This window comes from Hyla sarda, chromosome 2, assembly GCF_029499605.1.
Source record: "Hyla sarda isolate aHylSar1 chromosome 2, aHylSar1.hap1, whole genome shotgun sequence".
Lineage (NCBI taxonomy): Eukaryota > Metazoa > Chordata > Amphibia > Anura > Hylidae > Hyla > Hyla sarda.
The window spans coordinates 262,047,513-262,068,877 of NC_079190.1; the positions used below are offsets into that span (position 1 = coordinate 262,047,513).

Below are 21,365 nucleotides of genomic sequence, written 5' to 3' on the forward strand. Positions count from 1 at the left end.
GGCCATGCCTATCTTTGATCTGTAGCATCAATGGGTCAAAACTTAAATGGGCACTGTCAGATCCAAACACTTTTTATATGTTGTTACTGATGAAAATTAATGACCTTTTGTAATAAGGTTGTTTACATTATTTTGAATGTTTAATAAAAATTAAAAATAAACAGCTCCTGAAAATACCACCACTAGGGGCTCCCATACTTACTGGGACACTAACCAGTCCTGCAGCAGCATCAGGCTTGTCCATGTAACTAGAGATGACTCATGGACAAGGCTGCATGAGCAGACACATCAATCACCTCCCACCACCACCACAAGGGAGGGACACGCTCCCTTCCCCTGAGAGGATTTCTAACACTATGGGCTAATGAAAAGAGGTATTTTTTTTTTAATAATAAATATAGGTTATACAGGCATAACATTTTTTGTGCATGGTCAGGATTAGGTACTGAGTAACATATTCATTCTTAATTTTTGTTGTGGGATCTGACAGGTATGATTTAAAATGTGTCAATTGAGCAAATATTCTAAATTAAAAATGTCCTATTTTTGTGTCTACACCTCCTATAAATATCAATGGCCCTGATTTACTAAGAGTGGAGTATAGTTTTCTTTGTGGGTTTTAATTCCCAACAATTTTTACCACAGTATTTACTAAGGTTTCCCTACATTTTGCATTTTTCCCTCAATTTCTTTTTTTCATACATCTCTGATCTTTCGGGTTTTCCTCATCTCAAATCCACTACATTTTCTGTGGATACCTTAGTAAATTTTTTTCTTTTTTATAAATGTCAGGAACACACCCTTTTTGTAGCCACACCCACTTTTACCAAAGACCACACCTCTATTTTGGTGGAGAGTTCTATCTGCGCAAATTCTAGTGCAGAAAGAATTTCTGGCACAAATTGCTAGAATCTGGCGCACAACGCGACAAAACATGTCGGGTTTACAATAGTAAATCAGGGCCAATGTGTCTCCAAACTACAGACTAATTCTGTATAGTGCTGTACTCACTACCATTTGTTCCCTACTTCTCGCTAACTGGTTTTTAACAAAAAAAAAAAACATATAGGTAATGTATGAAAGTTAAAATGATGACTGGATGATAAATAAGAAAGATAATGGGTATAACCAAAATAATCTACACAAGGTGCCTAGAAAAGATGCCTGAGCCTATATAAACCACAAAATATAAACAATAAAATATATATAAATATAAACAAATGAAAAAAAGGCAGCTCTTAAGTACACCCAAATATAGTAATAGCTCTGAACTGCATGAACAACTCCTCCTCTTCTCTGCATGCTCCAGACTTCTTCTCCTGCACTTTCACAGGTGGGGACAGCTTCAGGCGCACCTTGTAGGGGCTGCACGTGTGCTGACTTTTTAAGTGTCATCACGCACCCCTGATTTCACTCCACCTCCAATCTCTGCTAGGCACCACCTATATAAGGGCGTTCCTACCTTCCTGTGGTGCCTGAGCAATATTGTAGTTTCTACAAGAGGAGGTGTCTGTCTGCTGTGTTCCTGTGTACCAGTTTCCTTACTTGTTCTTGACTTCATCTTTGCCTGATCCCTCTGCCCCTGTTTTGCCTCTCCAGTGCTTGAGCCACATTGATGACTAAGCCTCTTACTGCTAGAAAGCTTGTTCCATCCAACTACATCTGAGCTATTCAGCTCTGCTGTTTTAACAATGCCAGCACAGATAATCACCTGGCCTGCCCTGCTGCATCTGACTCAGCCTGCTGTGACCTACCATCTCCAGCGTCAGCTCGCTCACAGCTTTATCCTTGGTGCTTGGCACTGGGGCATTCTGGCCTGCTTGGCCGCTATTGTGGTAGCGTCCTGGTGTCTCCTCTGCAGCTAAGACCACCATCTTGGAGCAGGATAAAGAGTCAAAACCAAGGAAACACTAAGACTCTCCTCCCAAGTTTGGCCCTTTTCAAACCGGTAATTGGCACAGTGGGTCCACACCTGTTGGGACAATACAGACCGCCTCATTAGAAGTCTGATTACAGTAACATACTACAGTTTTTCTGTAGTCCATTATCCTGAAGGAGCTGTAGACGCAAAAGAAAAATCTGAGTCCTTTAGTTGTATGAATAATGACAATACAAATATGCAAACTATTGCTTAGTAAAATATTACTATAGCAACACGGTTTTAAATTCTAAAAGTATCCATCACCATTATGAACTAAGGTGCCCAGATGTTTTTTGTCCCCCTGCACTTTGCCTTCTGTCCCTCCTTATTATTGACTTGCCACTAAAACATCCCAAACTTTAATTAATTTAATATCCTACAACTAAAGCTGTCATGTAATTTGTTGTTTGTAATTTCTAGCTGGCTGAAGTTTTTCCCAACATGTCCCACCAGTTTTTTGCTGCAGATCCTGTATGTATGAATGTACTCTTAAGGAATGAATTACATGGCTGACTGAGTCTGATCAATAACACATATTCATTAGTCTATGATTCGTTTTAATGTATGAAGGACAGCAGAGAAGAAATGGCAATGCCGTACGTGAAGTAAAGTCTGCGCAACAAACCAAACAGCCAGCTCCTAGTACTGCAGAATAGTTTATACACTAAAGAAAGCATAAAGATATACTAAAGATACATATATAAAGAGATTGTCTGCCTATCAGGAGAAAACTCTAATACACATTAGGTATTAACACATTAGTTAGATTATTTTTTTCCGTTAGCAAATTATCTAAAGTGTTACTATCATTCAAGAAAACTTTTGATATGTTTCCAAGACATGTCAAAAGCTTTGATCGCATCTGGGTTTTCTGAGACCCACTGTGATCACTAGTTATAAGTAGAGATGTAGCGAATTGTTCCCGGCGAATTTAGCATGTACGCGTTCGCCTCGCCAGGCGAACATATGTGAAGTTCAATCCACCCCCTATACTTTAATATTGCGGTAAACTTTGACCCTGTGAGTCAGAGTCAGCAGACACATTACAGCCAATCAGCAGCAGTCCCTCCCTTCCAGACTCTCCTACCTCTTGCACGGACACCATTTTACCCTCATTCGGCATGCTGCAGGCTTAGGAAGTAGAGGGTCAGAGAAGCTGCTCCTGCTATATAGGGAAAGCGATAGCCAGGTTGCTGCTAGGTGGTGTATTCAGGGTCCAGTTTACTCCTAAAGCACTAGTGTAACATCTGCTTTAGGGACAGCACCCAAAAAAGCCCTTTTTAGGGCTCAACTATCAGTCTGTGTGTCTTACAACAGCTGGAGGCACCCTAGTTGGGAGGGAACCACTGGTTAAAAGGGGTACTCCAGAATAAAACTTAAGTTCCTTCAAGCAACTAACTACTACAGTATTCAAAGGGCTGAAAGATATCAGTTTGTGTGTTTTGCAACAGCTGGAGGCACCCTGGTTGGGGACCACTGCTTAAAAGGGGAACTCCGCTGGCAAGCTTTTTTTCTTTAAAGCAACTAACTACTACAGTATTCAAAGGTCTGAAATATATCAGTCCGTGTGTTTTGCAACAGCTGGAGGCACCCTGGTTGGGGACCACTGCTTAAAAGGGGAACTCTGCTGGCAAGCTTTTTTTCTTTAAAGCAACTAACTAGTACAGTATTCAAAGGGCTGAAATATATCAGTCCGTGTGTTTTGAAACAGCTGGAGGCACCCTGGTTGGGGACCACTGCTTAAAAGGGTAACTCCGCTGGCAAGCTTTTTTGCTCATTGTCACACTAGTGCAAATCATATTTGGTGTGACAGTTGTGCAAATTAAAATAAAAATAATACCTTTTTTGGCTGTTAAATAAAACCAGTCACTGTCAGTTCACGTCACAGTTGCCATTTTTTTTTGCCTGCAGGGCAAATTGTGTCACCCTAGTGCAAATCACATTTGGTGTGACAGTTGTGCAAATTAAAAAAAAAAAAAAACTTTTTTGGCTGTTAAATAAAACCAGTCACTGTCAGTTCATGTCACAGTTGCCAGTTTTTTTGCCTGCAGGGCAAATTGTGTCACCCTAGTGCAAATCACATTTGGTGTGACAGTTGTGCAAATAAATAAAAAAAATATACCTTTTTTGGCTGTTAAATAAAAGCAGTCACTGTCAGTTCACGTCACAGTTGCCAGTTTTTTTGCCTGCAGGGCAAATTGTGTCACCCTAGTGCAAATCACATTTGGTGTGACACTTGTGCAAATGTAACCAAAAAAATTACAGGCAGAGGAAGGCCACCCCGCAGGGGCCGTCGTGGTGCTGGGATTCCCTTTGGCCCTAGAATGGCCAGTGTTCAGAGGCCACGTACCCTGAACCCCCAAAGTTCTGAGGACTTAGTTGACTGGCTATCACAAGACACCCAATCTACTTCAGCTTCCGCTCGGAACCTTGACGCACCATCCTTCTCCTCCTCTAGCTTAGCTTCGGGCACCTCTCATGCTACCACTTGCCTGCCTGCCGCCACCACCAACACTAGCACCACAGCAGCTTTACTTGATCCGTCAGAGGAGTTATTTACACATTAGTTTGAAGACATGAGTGATGCGCAACCATTATTGCCAGAGGATGTAGTTAACAGTGAGATGAGCCTTATCATCTTGTGTATAAAAATTTGACTAGGAATAGAAATGGCAACCGTCAGTGATATCCTGCAGTGACCATGAGAGGCCTATCAACATTCATTTATATGGAGCCACAGATGAAGGATGCTCCTTAGTGTACGCCCTCCCTGATAAGAAAAAAAGGGTCTCACCGCAACAACTCTTTGAAATAGGACAAAAAGACTATGATGCAGAAAATAATTCTCAGCCCCTGACTCCCATTTCCAGAAAGGCTGGGGCCATTCCTAAGCAAGCTGTCTGCCCTTCTAGAGAACAAGGGATGATTACTCCTAAAACAGAGACTCCCCCATCTCCAGCACTACTGAAACTAGATCACCTTGTAGTGAGCACCCTGCTTGCAGGAGGTAGTGATGTGTCGGGCATACTACAGAAACTCTCGGAGGCCATAGTGACTGTAAACCACACCCATATTTACCGCAAACTAAAGGTGTTTTCTGGGAATCAGCCTGTTCCTGCTGGAGAAGAGCATTGTGGTCTGGAAGGATAATGCTATGCAATTGTTGGAGGAATGATCCTGTACTGAGACTATAAAGAAACAACGGTTGGTGGAGAGTCTTTGTTTTCCAGCCACAGATATGATAAGACTGTGCAAGTGAATGAATGGGCAAGCTACTGTGCACGACTATCTGCAAGTTTTACAGGATAATAAAATGTGGAAGAGGAAAAAATGGATCACACACCTGAATAGCTTGCTGTGCAGTTTATTACCGAAGTAGTCCGATACACTTCAACATCCTGACACCCCTTAATCGAACAGAGCTGGGGCGGCAGGAGCTATGCACCTGGACAGTCCAGGTGTGTAGCTCCTGCCACTCCAGCTCTATTCGGTTAAGGGGTGCCCGGATGTTGAAGTGTATCGGACTACTTCGGTAATAAACTGCACAGCAAGCTATTCAGGTGTGTGATCCATTTTTTCCTCTTCCACATTTTATTATCTCATATCCACTTCATTTCCACGTGCAGCACCACCTTGGACTCTTGTGCATATTACATTCCACCCCCAACAGCTATTGAGTCATACTTTGTCAAGCCTTTCCATTCACTGACCTCAAGTGGTGCCCAGTTGTTTTCTTCTCCTGTTTGCATAAGTTTTACAGCATGCCTATGGAAATTCGGAAGATTTGGACAATCTCTTGGTTAAGTTTCTAGCTACTTAGCAGGAGGAACATGAAAAAGCCACTGACTATATCAATCGGTTGCAGCTATCGCTGGGAAAGTTATTCCATAAAGGAGCAGTCACTGCCTCTGAGTTGGATGCTGGGCTATCTAAGCAAATTCAGAGAGGTGGTTTGACCAAAAATCCACTTATGGTTCTGCTGAGAGCCAAGTTGGATGATAAAGCTTTGCCCTATTCCACATTAATAAATACAGCCAGGAGATTGGAAGACCAGATGTGTCCACCTCCTCCACGGAAAGAGAAAAAGGAATGCCGAACTCTCAGCCCTTAGGAAGAAAGTGGCTGAATTGGAGCTCTTATGCAAATCACCACCAGAGAGAGCAGATCCTTCCCCTGGAAGTGGGGGGCAACATAGAAAGACTCAGAGGAAGCTGTTTCCTGAGGATTCACCCCACCGAGGGGACTGCTTTAAATGCTTAAAGTTTGGGCATTTCCAGCAGGAGTGCCCTGCGAATTCCACAGAGTTAGATGTGGAGGTGCTGGCAACCGATCTCGAGGAGACTCAAAGACCAGGTCTTACAAGTGAAGGAAGAACGAGCCTACATATAGTCTATCCGTAGGGCCCAAGATTGGGCCTTAATCCTTGATTCACATGCAAGTGGAAGGAATTCATGCTTCAGCATTGCTAGATACAGGGTCTCAAGTCACCATAATCTACAAAGACTTCTATGAACGTAATTTGAAACACATTTCCATGGAACCTGCAGGAGAGTTTCAACTATGGGGCATGGAGTCTCAAGCTCAACCCATGGAGGGATGCACAAAAGTGACCATAACTATTCCCCAGTTAAACACCGTAATGATTTGTCCTATGGAGCTGGAAGCTCTCATATGCCCTGCAGCCAAGAAAGTGTGCGTCCCAATAATCTTGGGGCCTAATGCAAAGATGGTACAGGATGTATTCAGGGCCTACCTGACGGAAGAGGGAAATGTTTCCTTATCCTGACTGATGGAGGTCAGCCCTGTCCTAGGGAAAGAGTGCCGACGACTAGCCCTTGAAACGTAACCAGGGTTGTGCCACTATTCAGGGACAGAACATGTATTTGTGAAGCCCGGTGAGACCAAAACTATACGAGCTATAGCCTCAATGCACCGTGAAATGTTGGGGGGAACTGGACAATACCTTATCGAAACTCTGCCTGAAGAGGATCAGAAGAATGAATGGACTCTCATACCTGAGGTTAAAGACTGGCGCAAAAATTTGTGTCGGAGCTTTCCTGTGATGGTACAGAAATTAACCCCCACGGAAGTCTGGATTGATCGTCATCAGAAGATTGGTGTGACACACCTATTAGATCAAGTTTCATACATCATGTCTATGAGTGCAGAACAGAAGGAGTGTGTGGAAGCACCAGAAGATTTTTATTTGGAAGAATCTCCTCCACCACAACAGTGGAAAGACGGCCTTCGTTCTAAACTAGCTACTCCAGAGGGAGTTTTCTCCAGAGCAGAAATGGACGTGGGGTGTTCTAAGAGTGCCACTCATGATATAAGACTTTCTGATCCTACTCCTTTCAGAGAAAGGTCAAGAGGAATACCCCCTTGAGATGTGGAAGATGTCCGGGACATACTCCAACAGATGAAAGGAGCTGGCATCATCACAGAGTCCAGGAATCCCTATGCTTCACCCATCGTAGTAGTGAGGAAAAAGAATGGTGCAGTTTGGCTATGCGTGGACTACTCTGAACAAGGGGACTGTGCCTGATAAGCACACCTTGCCCCGGATAGAGGATTTGCTGAACGCCCTATCTGGCAGCCAGTGGTTCAGTGTGCTTGACCTGAGATCTGGGTATTATCAAGTACCCATGAAGAAGGAGGATCAGGAGAAAAGAGCTTTCATCTGCCCCTTGGGGTTGTTCCAGTCTACCAGAATGTCAGAAGGAGTCAACCAGGAAGAGGAGAGTAGAAAATGGGGATACTAGACGAGTGCTACTGCTAGATTAAAAAGGATGCGGAACGCCAATAAAGCACAGGACAGTTTATTGTGGTTTAGAACAAACGGACAACGCGTTTCGGCACCAGCATGTGCCTTCTTCAGGTCCATAAAATAAATGATTTCGGCGTCCTGAAGCCTATGGTGTGCTGTGGTGGCGTGACACACCATAGGCTTCAGGACGCCGAAATAATTTATTTTATGGACCTGAAGAAGGCACATGCTGGTGCCGAAACACGTTGTCCGTTTGTTCTAAACCACAATAAACTGTCCTGTGCTTTATTGGCGTTCTGCATCCTTTTTATTCTAGCAGTAGCGCTCGTCTAGTATCCCCATTTTCTACTCTCCTCTTCCTGGTTGTAATATTTCCGTACCCCCTCACGGTCACGGACAGGGGGTCTCGAGCAGCACAACTGCCGTTTTTACTTTCCACTTTGCACTCGCAAGGTGAGGTGCTGTCCCTGTTGATAACCTCGGCGGGACATCACACCACCCTGAGTGCAGTGGTTCTTGACAAATTCACCACGCCCCCATCATCCGCGAGAGAGCGCCCCAATCTTTTTTTTACTGCTCCTTCACACAGAAGGAGTCAAAGGAGCTCCTGCAACCTTTCAGAGGCTGATGGAAAAAACTGTGGGGGATATGAATCCCAAAGAGTGTCTAATGTATCTGGATGACCTAATTGTGTTTGGGAAGACACCAGAGGAGCACGAACAGAGGTTGTTGAAGGTGTTGGATTGACTTCAAGCACAGGGCCTGAAGCTATCAGTGGACAAATGCTGGTTTGCCCAGAACTCTGTCACTTACGTAGGGCACATAGTCTCTGCTGAAGGAGTAGCCACAGACCCAGCTAAGAATGGAGCAGTGTTGAATTGGCCAAGACCCAATAACATCAGCTTATTGCGGTCCTTCCTTGGATTCTGTGGTTACAACCGAAGGCTCGTGAAAGACTACTCGAAGATTGCTCAAGAGTTTCATGACCTGCTGAAGATTACCTCTGACGTAGAGGGTGCAGGGCACCATGTCTTAAAGACCCCTTTGGAGAGAAATGGACTTCAGGATGTGAAGAGGCTTTTCTGACATTGAAGAAGTGACTTACAGAAGCTCCTGTCTTGGCGTATGCTGATGAAGAGGAAGAGAGTAGTGAGTAACTGGAGGAAAACATAACAGAGAGTCCTGTAAATGGGACAGAGGAGACCCCGGCAACTCCCAGTACAGAGGATCAGTGGTGCTCATCTCCTGCTGAGGAAACACAGCAATTGCCTCCTTTAACTCCTGTGGTTTCGCAAAGTCCTGGAACCCCTTCTGTGTCATGAAGTTCTCCAAGATTGAACCCAGAAAGTCTGTGTTTTCAGCCTGGATGCCCCTTAGAGACTCTAGTTCGAGGGCAGAAGCTGAAATTCCACATTTGCTGTGTGATCACATGTTTAGCAGCCATTTCATGAGAGAGGATTTAGATTGGTGGAGACTTCGGTCACATGATTGCGACATCACACATGTCCTGTGCCCTAGGATTTGTCAGACTACCACAAGCCCAGCCGGAGAAAAGGATGTACTTCTAGCTGTGAGAGACTGCACCACAGAGACAGCATCTGGTATAGCTGAGAGAACTTGCTTCACACATGACCACACCAGCTGAGAGAGAGAGAGACCTGCTAGCAGAGCTGGAGAGTGCAGATATCGGGTGAATGCAGTGAGAGGAGACTGCAGTTGAATTGACCTGGTTAATGGTGTTATGAGGGTAAGCTAAAGCCTCTTCGCTGTTCCACAACAGGGCACCTGTCTCCTTACTCAAAGTAAAGACTCTGAGGTACAGTGGCGGATGTCACACAGCTCAGGCTGCTTCAGTGACACTGTGGAGCAGAACTTATAAGGGCCCCAACACTCCTATGTGCACCAATTGCCATTAGGGCGAAGATAAATGGGTGGGCCGCAGGTGTGCTAGTGGGTGGGTAAGGAAAATCCACATATGCATTGTTATCTGTGTTATACTATTATTATTATTGTATTATCCTATGTATGTTTGTTCATTTGCTACTTACTATATAAAGTTAGTTCCAGTTAGACTGTGTCAGTCTCATTGTACCAAGTATGTTCCCAGTGGGATCCCACATCCCTACCCCGGATGCTCCACTGGGGAGAGGCACTGCCGCAGACATGTACCCCAGCTCCCAGATAGTGGAGGCTCAGGATCTGCCCGTCGGGCGTAGTGAGGTAACTAGGGACCCCAGAGACACTAGAGACACCTGAGACACTAGGGGCCGCTTCCAAAAACCCGCTAGAATATCAAGAGTAATTTCAAGAATTAGAAAAGAATTGAATAATCAAACAATATATTTGTTTAACATAAAAACATGACATGATAATAGATCATTTTCTGATGACATATTCACTTTAAGCTCAAGAAAGGAAGATTGATTACTGAGGTTTAGATACCATGCGTCTGTGTTCAATTGTTGAAGACATTGAGGGTTTGGAATAGTGATAGGCTAGTGTGCACAAAGCCATACTTCTGTTTTATAAACCTTTCTTAATTTATCATTATGTTTTGCATTAATTTATTATCTTCTTACTTACAGGTGTCAACACTTCAGCATCTTCATGGGTCAACTATCACAGTCAACCATCATTTTGAAGAGTTGTTAAATCTGAAATATGATGTCTATGCAATGTGCATGTAAATACCAGTCACAAAATATCAGATGCAAATTAACATAATGTTTCTAAGAAAAATTTCTGGGATATTTCCAGCTGGATTTGGAATTCGCCTGTCACAGAAATTTGTATTTTTATTGTTTTTGTCCGGATTTATTACATTATGCTTTGGGACACTATTTCTCTTACCAGACACATCCAAATTTAGAAGAATATTTTTATCTAGTACACAGAGCCAGAATGGTGAAAGATTACACAACTATGCTAGTAAGAAAATGAACAAAAAAAGTGTTGAAGATCAAAAGTCACTGCTACGGAATACAAATCAGGAAAAGTGGAGATCCAAAGACAAGTTTGACGTGGATGTAAAACCACTGGGATTTCTAGCCAGCAACTACGAAACACAAAAAGATGTTTCATTGAACAGAGAACACATAGTAGCTGCTAACGCCAAAAATAAAGAGAGTGAGATATCTGGAGCTCACAAGAACCATGCTAACTTTGTTTTCGATTACAAGGCTTTCAAAAAATCTCTTAAATATCCACCACTAGGAAATCAACCTGAACCAAAAGATTCAGAAATCCGAGAAAAGAGAAACAAGATAAAGGAGGTAACTTTTCCATTTACACATTATTTTATTATTTCTTCCAAGTAGCAGTGAATGATCCTTGGTATCTTTCATCTGACAGCATACAATGTCCTGTCTTCCTGTCCAATGTAAATTGTTCTACTTGAGTTAAATATTAATAAGATACATACATTAATTTGTAGCTGAACTGAATTTCTTTACTTTTTATGTGTTTTCTTTGACATTTACACCATTTTAGTACACACATATCTTAGGCAGGACAGGTAGACCCTTTAAGATGTTATTTTTGGAAGTAGCTCCTCTTCGGCATATACTGTAACGGCTAAATATTGGTCTAAAAATTATCTGATTGTAATGAGCTACAAAAAATACAAATTCATACAGATGTTTGGTGCAGTTTTGATGCCGATTTTTCTGGTTTGCCAAATTTGGAAAGAATGGAAAATTATAAAGAAAATACCTAAATGCTTCCTTCCTCTTGTAGCTATTCCTTGCTATGACAAAAAATGTCATACAGTATGTGAAAGCAGACCTAAAGGGGTACTCTGGTGGAAAAATTATTTTTTAAGTCAACTGGTGCCAGAAAGTAAAACAGATTTGTAAATTACTTCTATTTAAAAATCGTAATCCTTCCAGTACTTATCAGCTGCTGTTCTTTTCTTTTTAAATTTATTTTCTGTCTGACCAGTGCTCTCTGCTGACACCTCTGTCCATGTCCATTGGGATTTTCTCCTGCTCTGGACAGTTCCTGACATGGACAGGGGTGTCAACAGAGAGCACTGTGGTCAGACAGAAAAGAAATTAAAAAAGAAAAGAACTTTCTCTGGAGCATACAGCAGCTGATAAGTGCTAAAAGGATTAAGATTTTTTTTAATAGAAGTGATTTACAAATCTGTTTAAATTTCCTGCACCGGTTGATTAGAATTTTTTTTTTTACCACTGGAGTACTCTTTCAAGCTTAATGAACACATAGTAACATAGGGGGGCATTTACTAAGGGGTTTAGTCATTTTTTTCTGACTATTTTTGGCGCAAAATTGTCGCAATTGCGCCTACCCTATAAATTGTGCGACTTTCCCTAGCAAGAGCTAGAAAGTCAAATTTTTTTTTCCCGCTTAATTTACGCAAGTTTTCAGTTTTGACTTGCAGTGGTCAGGAATTTATTAACTGAGACAGTCGCAGTTGCGCAATAAACTGTCGCAACGGCCGTAAAAATTGACTAAATTTACTCCAGCTCCAACATGGAGCAGGAAAAGCTGCTGCCGCCCGGGCTCCGACATACTTTCTCCCCGCTACTCTCACTGCGCTACCGGGGAACTACAGTGATTTATATTCCCCCCCCCCTCTCACCTGCCAGCGCCACACAACTCCCATCTGTCTGCTGTTGCAAGACTACAAGTCCCAGCATGGCCTTACAGTGAGGACACGCTGGGAGTTGTAGTCTTGTAGCAGCGGGAGCTGAGCGGGGCGGGCGGGAGACAAGGGGAGGGGGGGGGGGGGGGGAGCGGGGAGGCCGTGTGAGGAGCCCGGACGGGAGACAAGGGGGGTAGCGGGGAGACCGTATGAGGAGCCCGGGCGGCTGCACTGTAATGTCAGCCCGGGCTCCTGCCCTGAGAGCCATAGGCTTTGGCTGTCAGGGCATGCTGGGTGTTGTAGTTTTGCAACAGCTGGAGGGCCACAGTTTGCAGACCACTGGTGTGTGGTCTGTAAACTGTAGTCCTCCAGCTGTTGCAAAACTAAACAGCTGAAGGGGACCGGCGAAGAAGTTCACTTACCCTTCCGAGGCTCCAGCGACGATCGCTGACGGAGATCGTCGCGCGGCACTGTCGCGCGGCAGTGTCGCGCGGCAGTGTCGTGCAGCGCTGGATCCTACGGAAGCCGGTAAGTTGCGCAAGCTTCCCAACCAGGGTGCCTCCAAATGTTGCAAGACTACAACTCCCAGCATGCCTGGACACCCTTTGGCTGTCCGGGCATGCTGGGAGTTGTAGTTTTGCAACAGCTGGAGGCACCCTTGCTGGGAAACACTGGCCTAAAACAGTGTTTCCCAACCAGGGTGCCTCCAGATGTTGCAAGACTACAACTCCCAGCATGCCTGGACAGCCATTGGCTGTCCGGGCATGCTGGGAGTTGTAGTTTTGCAACAGCTGGAGGCACCCTTGTTGGGAAACACTGGCCTAAAACAGTGTTTCCCAACCAGGGTGCCTCCAGATGTTGCAAGACTACAACTCCCAGCATGCCTGGACAGCCATTGGCTGTCCGGGCATGCTGGGAGTTGTAGTTTTGCAACAGCTGGAGGCACCCTTGTTGGGAAACACTGGCCTAAAACAGTGTTTCCCAACCAGGGTGCCTCCAGATGTTGCAAGACTACAACTCCCAGCATGCCTGGACAGCCATTGGCTGTCCAGGCATGCTGGGAGTTGTAGTTTTGCAACAGCTGGAGGGCCACAGTTTGCAGACCCCTGGTTTGTGGTCTGTAAACTGTAGTCCTCCAGCTGTTGCAAAACTAAACAGCTGAAGGGGACCGGCGAAGAGGTTCACTTACCCTTCCGAGGCTCCAGCGACGATCGCTGTCGGAGATCGTCGCGCGGCACTGTCGCGCGGCAGTGTCGTGCAGCGCTGGATCCTACGGAAGCCGGTAAGTTGCGCAGGCTTCCCAACCAGGGTGCCTCCAGTTGTTGCAAGACTACAACTCCCAGCATGCCTGGACAGCCTTTGACTGTCCAGGCATGCTGGGGCTTGTAGTTTTGCAACATCTGGAGGCACCCTGGTTGGGAAACACTGTTTTAGGCCAGTGTTTCCCAGCCAGGTTGCCTCCAGATGTTGCAAAACTACAACTCCCAGCATGCCTAGACAGCCTTTGACTGTCCAGGCATGCTGGGACTTGTAGTTTTGCAACATCTGGAGGCACCCTGGTTGGGAAACACTGTTTTAGGCCAGTGTTTCCCAGCCAGGTTGCCTCCAGATGTTGCAAAACTACAACTCCCAGCATGCCTAGACAGCCTTTGACTGTCCAGGCATGCTGGGGCTTGTAGTTTTGCAACATCTGGAGGCACCCTGGTTGGGAAACACTGTTTTAGGCCAGTGTTTCCCAGCCAGGTTGCCTCCAGATGTTGCAAAACTACAACTCCCAGCATGCCTAGACAGCCTTTGACTGTCCAGGCATGCTGGGACTTGTAGTTTTGCAACATCTGGAGGCACCCTGGTTGGGAAACACTGTTTTAGGCCAGTGTTTCCCAGCCAGGTTGCCTCCAGATGTTGCAAAACTACAACTCCCAGCATGCCTAGACAGCCTTTGACTGTCCAGGCATGCTGGGACTTGTAGTTTTGCAACATCTGGAGGCACCCTGGTTGGGAAACACTGTTTTAGGCCAGTGTTTCCCAGCCAGGTTGCCTCCAGATGTTGCAAAACTACAACTCCCAGCATGCCTAGACAGCCTTTGACTGTCCAGGCATGCTGGGGCTTGTAGTTTTGCAACATCTGGAGGCACCCTGGTTGGGAAACACTGGCCTAAAACAGTGTTTCCCAACCAGGGTGCCTCCAGATGTTGCAAAACTACAAGTCCCAGGTTGGGAAACACTGTGCCCGGCCTCCGCCCCACCTTACTGTAAGGGCATGCTGGGAGTTGTAGTCCTGCAGCTGGGGGCAGGGGACAAGCTTGTCACATTTATTATCACCTGCTCACACATCTCCTGCACCACACAACTACAACTCCCAGCATGTCCTTACTGTAAGGGCATGCTGGCAGTTGTAGTCGTGCGGGGCGGGAGATGTGTGAGCAGGTGATAATAAATGTACTAACCCATTTTTTTTGTTTTCTTCTCATTTCAGATCCGTTTATCCTGTGGACTCCTTCGGATTCGGTGGACTACTTCGATGACCAGCGTTTTTCTTTGTTTGATTTTAATAAAATGGTTAACGAGGGCTTGTGGGGGAGTGTTTTTTGTAATAAAAATTTTTTAAAACCTGTTGTGTTTTTTTCTTACTTTACTAGACAGGCTTAGTAGTGGAAGCTGTCTTATAGACAGAGTCCATTACTAACCTGGGCTTAGCGCTAGCCACAAAAACAGCTAGCGCTAACCCCCTATTATTACCCCGGTACCCAACGCCACAGGGGTGCCGGGAAGAGCCGGTACCAACAGGCCTGGAGCGTCAAAAATGGCGCTCCTGGGCCTAGGCGGTAACAGGCTGGCGTTATTTAGGCTGGGGAGGGCCAGTAACAATGGTCCTCGCCCACCCTGGGAACGTCAGGCTGTTACTGTTTGGTTGGTATTTGGCTGAGAATGAAAATAGGGGGGACCCTATGCGTTTTTTTTTTTTAAATAAATAATTAAATATATTAAAAAAACGCATAGGGTCCCCCTATTTTTATTCTCAACCAAATACCAACCAAACAGTAAGAGCCTGACGTTACCAGGGTGGGCGAGGACCATTGTTACTGGCCCTCCCCAACCTAAATAACGCCAGCCTGTTACCGCCTAGGCCCAGGAGCGCCATTTTTGACGCTCCGGGCCTGTTGGTACCGGCTCTTCCCGGCACCCCTGTGGTGTTGGGTACCGGGGTAATAATTGGGGGTTAGCGCTAGCTGTTTTTGTGGCTAACGCTAAGCCCGGCTTAGTAATGGACTCAGTCTATAAGACAGCTTCCACTACTAAGCCTGTCTAGTAAAGTAAAATAAAAATAAAACACAACAGGTTTTATAAAAAATTTATTACAAAAAACACTCCCCCACAAGCCCTCGTTAACCATTTTATTAACATCAAGCAAAGAAAAACGCTGGTCATCGAAGTAGTCCACCGAATCCGAAGGAGTCCACAGGATACACAGATCTGTAGAAGAAGTAACCAAAAAAAAAAAAAGTGTAAGTACATTTAGGGAGAAAAAAACTGTGTTAAAAAAATGTAATAAACACACACACACACACACACTAAACGCCGTTTACCACTTCTGAGCCATGACTACAATTTACAGTGATCCCTCAACTTACAATGGCCTCAACATACAATAGTTTCAACATACAATGGTCTTTTCTGGACCATCGTAAGTTGAAACCAGACTCAACATACAATGCTACAGACAGTCCAGATCTGTAAAACGTGTCAATGGCTGGAAGAACCAACCAATCAAAATGGGCATTCACTGGTAAAACCCCTGTATTACCGAAGTGTATGCACTGACTGGTATTACATGTTCTGTACACTTTACCTGTATCAGGGTTAGCTGCTCTTTTGGACACCAGGTGAGGGCAACTCCATTACTTGTTTTGGACATTGCCTGTACTGTACAGGACCCCTGAAGAAGCTCCTGTCCTCTACATAGACCAGTGTTTGCCAAGCAGGGTGGCCCCATTTTTTGCAAAACTACAACTCCCAGCATGCCCGGACAGCCTTTGGCTGTCCAGGCATGCTGGGAGTTATAGTTTTGCAACAGCTGGAGGCTCCCTGCTTGGGAAACACTGACATAGACAGTGATTTACAGCTCCCAGCAGATCTTTCTTACTTTTATATGTAAGGATTTGCTTTATCTATATCAGTTATCTACTTATTTTTCTTTGTCACTTTTTCCTATTTTTGGATGACATTTTGGTGCCTTTAGAACCAATTACCCTGTTTCCATAGAGTTATGGTCTCAACATACAATGGTTTCAACTTACAATGGTTTTCCTGGAACCAATTAATATTGTAACTTGAGGGACCACTGTAGTTATTGAACTATTTAGATGTGGTGAAAAAGCTAAAAAAAAACTCAAAAACAAAAGATCCAGAAGGAAACCTAGCAGCCAAACCTATTCAGACAGCAGGAAAAAGGAACAGACTATTTTTTCTACTACATGAAGTAAATTTCCCACTTTTGCCTATGTGTGCCAAATTTATTAATGCCGTGCAGCAATTTAGTAAATTTGTCGCACATAGTCAAAAATGAAGTAGAAAAAAACAGGGTAAAAACCAGACTACATAGTAAAAGATTAGTAAATGCCCCCCATAGTTCATAAGGCTGCAGAAAGACATGCATCACTCTGGCTTTGCCTATTATTCTGCATTGTTGGTCCAAAGAAAGCAAAAGATCTCCATGGTCTAGAAGCCAAATTTCTTTCTCTTATGGGAAAAATGGGGATTTGTACAGAGGTAGAACTACTTTTTTTCCAGTCAGTTTTACCCAATGAATGATCTTGTCATGGGTTTTCTCTTCCCTGACACTTCACAGCCCAAGCCTCCAATTTATACACTGTAATAACTATTATCCTTATCTAGAGACTGATCTTGGAAACATGTGACCTTAGTAATTTTATTTGACAAGACCATGAAAAGTATAGGCTTTTTATATTATTTTCTTAGCCAAAGCCAGGAATAGATACAAGAGGAAGAAAACATATAAAACTTATACACTTACATAGTGCTTTTCTCTATTGTGTATAGTTCTGTGTTTGGTTAAAAAAGATGCACAAAAGATGCAAAAAAACTAAAGGCAGCCTAAGGGTTTAATTACACATCACAGCTGTATTGTTATTTTGCTACTACAATTTCGTGACTCAGTGGCATCAATAACTACTATCTATTTTGTCAGATTAAATTATTAAGGTCAAATGTTTCCAAGATCAATATTCAGAAGAGGATAATAGTTATTACTGTGCAATAATGAATCTACATTTTTTTTATTATTACTTTAACAATACACAATACATATCAATGCATAAAACAAAAGGAACAAAAAATCTTGCCCCATACCTCTGTTAAAGTATAGTGTTGAGCGGCATAGGCCATATTCAAATTCGAGAATATTCGCGAATGTATGGACGAATATTCGTCATATATTCGCTAAATTCGCATATTCGTAATATTCAACATATACAAAAATTAGCACAAGCAAAAATTTGTAAATGCGAAAATTAGCATATGCAAATTTTCGCATATGCGAAAATTCGCACGCCAGTCTCACACAGTAGTATTAGAGCCTTCTTTACACCACACAAGCTGGAGGCAGAGAGGGGTGATCACTGTGATGTGTACTGTGAAAAAAAAAACAAAAAAAAAAAGAATATTCGTAATTACGAATATATAGTGCTATATTCGAGAATATTCGCGAATTCGCGAATATGCGATATTCGCGAATAAAATTCGCATTGCGAATATTCGCGAGCAACACTAATGCTTACCAGGGATATGTGCTTCTGTTGGTGGTTAATGGCCATGTCCTGTGCCCCTCATTATGCCTCTGGCTTGTTTTTGTGAACTGGCTACTTTCTGTTTCTGTGGCCTCCCTCAGACTACAAACCCCAGGATTCTTTGTTTCATGGGGGGACATTACTTATTTTCCTCCCACACATTGGTCACCCCACCCATTGAAGCACATGCCCCCTTTGCCCGACATCACCTGACACACAAGCTAAGTGGATCTGTGTGATGACGAATGAACGCATATGTGTGCAGGTAATGTCATCAGTGGGCTGGTTTCACACACAACAGACAAAGCAGCCAAGCCCCCTTTCAGCACCAGACTTGTGATGTATTTTCTCGGGCCGCACAGCAAGCTGGGAAAGGTCTAAGGCAGCATTCATTTTGTAGGAATTTGATACCAGTCATTAATCACATGTAAGTGAAGTATATTAGTAACTAGACTAACTTTGCTGCCCCTGTCTTACATTCAAAGAACCAAATATCCCAGAATACCACTTTAAATAGTGTTTTTCACAGTTATTCAAGCTACATGACTGAGACCACAGGTATGGCTCTCCTCCCCTCCCCAACCTCTGTATCGGGCTTTTCTTTACTGTTTTGATCTAGGTCCTTTAATGGAATACCTATCTATCTGTTTGTTTTTTCAGCTATTATTAGAGTGAAATCCTGAACAGACAGCTATGTGGAATGATTTATAATACCTATAACCTATTTTTTCAATAACAACTAAGCTGAAAAATATTATCTTCTACATCTTTGGCATTTACCTTTTCACTTTGCTCAAACTTGAGAAAATATGTCTGCCTTTCTAAAATCATACTTTCTGAGCTTGGCCATTTCATACACCAAAGCACATTAAACATATTCTCATAAATTGTAGAAGTCTTCAAAATAAGATTGATGAAGTGAATTGATCATGCTGGAGGAGAATTATGGCGATGAGTCACCATGAGTGATGATAATGGAAGTGTGGCGAGATGATTGATATGGCTGGGCTATCATTTTGCAGGATTATAACAGTTTTAGAAAGGGTTGGAAAAATTGCAAAGAAGATTGGTTTATTTTTTTTATTTTTTTCAGTTCAAAGGCTATTTTACAAGGAAGACTGGCACAATATTCTCCCAAAAGGTAGTATTGATATTTTTCAGAAATACATGCCTTATGGGTAAAATATGGTGGAACTACAGGAAACCAACATGACTAAATAAAAAAATTAAAAAAACATTTTTTACAAAAAGAGAGCTTTTAAAGGGGTTTTCTCATGATTCAAAAATATGGCCATCTGGCTATCTCCAGTCTTTTTCCAAGTAACATAGATACACCTAAAAGTAGTTGGCTGTGATATGTAATTTGCATAACTGCCATTGACATTAATGGGAGTTACGCAAATGGTGTATTTTCGGTTCATGGGAAACCCCCTTTAAAAAAAGTAATTGAGAGGTAGAAAATAAAAGACTCCATTCTGTAAATAAAAAAATAAATAAAGAAGCAAAGGTTCAATGACAAAGAAACTAAGTCAGAAAATGTTTTGAACAAACAAATAGTAAAAATATACAAAATCAAGATACCGTAGTTGACCTACTTAATAACCTACTTAATAATCTAGATGATTTGTTAGGACAGATGTGAGAAAACACTGCCACATCATATTACAGGTTCTATTAAGAATAATAACATGTCTGGTGACATATGTAGTATTAAATCAAACTGTTTATTACCTAAAGAGGCACAATATATAAAGAAAAAGAAGTCACCAGGCAAAGACTGTAGGTATTCATCCATGTATTCTTTGAGAACTGATAGGATCTGTCCACTTTGGACAATCCTTTCTTGTTGGAAGCCTTTCTGAGGTTGTGATTGAAAACAAGTTCTTTGGCTGGTTATGTATCTAGGGTGATAATGGTTATGTAATCGTTATGCTGAGTGTAGTAGTCCTTGACTCCTTGATATATATCACATGGTAGGTTGGTGTAGTTAACCCTTGTGACTCCCTCTGACCTTTGTCAAGAAAGCTGTTCCTCTGTGCAAGAAATCTTTTAAGTTACATTACTGAAATAAATGAACTTTTGAACAATATTCAAATTTTTCGAGTATTCCATCACCTGTATTTGGTAGTGTTATGTAGGGTAGTTTACACAATATGGTATAATGTCACATAACAGAGGGGGAGTAGAAGATTGGATGGAGAACTGGGAAAAATATGTGGTTATGATTGAACACATGCCATTATACAAAGTAACTTTAGGCAAATAATCTTTTATATAATCTTAACTGTTCATTACAATGCCAGACAGCGGCTGCCTAAGGAAATATAATCATTTATTGCACCAAAAGGGGCATTAATGCACATGATGAAGATACAGTGGGAAAATGTTTCATTACCAGTTCAGGATAGATTTACTTAATATGCACTACATGCGTAGGATTGGTTTATTTTTTTAATCAAGTACTGTATTCATCTGTTGGTCCATTTATGTTGGTCATTATCATAAATCAGGGCTGTCTTTAATTTTGATTTGACCCTGGGCAAGCAATTATGCCCCCCCCCCCATTTTTGCCACCCTAGGCAAAAGCTAATTTTGCCACCCCTTGACTCCCCCTTTGACACGCCCCACCTTATTATTGGGGTGACACACTGTAACAAGCCCCCTCCACATGTAATTAGCATACTGCTGGGGTGACACACTGTAACAAGCCTCCTCCACATGTAATTAGCATACTGCTGGGGTGACACACTGTATCAAGCCTCCTCCACATGTAATTAGCATACTGCTGGGGTGACACACTGTAACAAGCCTCCTCCACATGTACTTAGCATACTGCTGGGGGGACACACTGTAACAAACCTCCTCCCCATGTATTCTTCTTACTACTGGGGTGACACACTGTAAAAACCTCCTCCTTATGTAATCTCCTTACTACTGGGGTAACACACTGCAACAAATCTCCTTATCATGTAATTACATTACTACTGGGTAACAAATTGTAACAAACCTCCTTATCATGTAATCTCCTTACTACTGGGTTACAAATTGTAACAAACCTCCTTATCATGTAATCTCCTTACTACTGATGTGGCACACTGTAACAAACCCCCTCCCCATGTAATCTCCTTACTTCTGGGGTGACACAATGTAACAAATCTCCTCCTCATGTAATATCCTTACTACTTGGGTGACACACTGTAACAAACCTCCTCCTTATGTAATTTCCTTAATACTGGGGTGACACACTGTAACAAGCCCCCTCCACAT

At 43.0% G+C, this 21,365-nt stretch overlaps 1 protein-coding gene across 4 annotated transcripts in view; it reads left to right on the top strand.

Moving 5' to 3' along the window:
- LOC130356054 (mannosyl-oligosaccharide 1,2-alpha-mannosidase IA-like) overlaps nucleotides 1-21,365 on the top strand; it is a 257,376-nt gene that overhangs the window by 81,554 nt on the left and 154,457 nt on the right. For all 4 annotated transcript variants that reach the window (XM_056557082.1, XM_056557081.1, XM_056557083.1 and 1 more), the window contains one exon: nucleotides 10,274-10,960. In XM_056557082.1, the coding sequence (XP_056413057.1) occupies nucleotides 10,397-10,960 (564 nt within the window). In that variant the 5' untranslated portion in view covers nucleotides 10,274-10,396. The remainder of the gene's footprint in view (nucleotides 1-10,273; nucleotides 10,961-21,365) is intronic.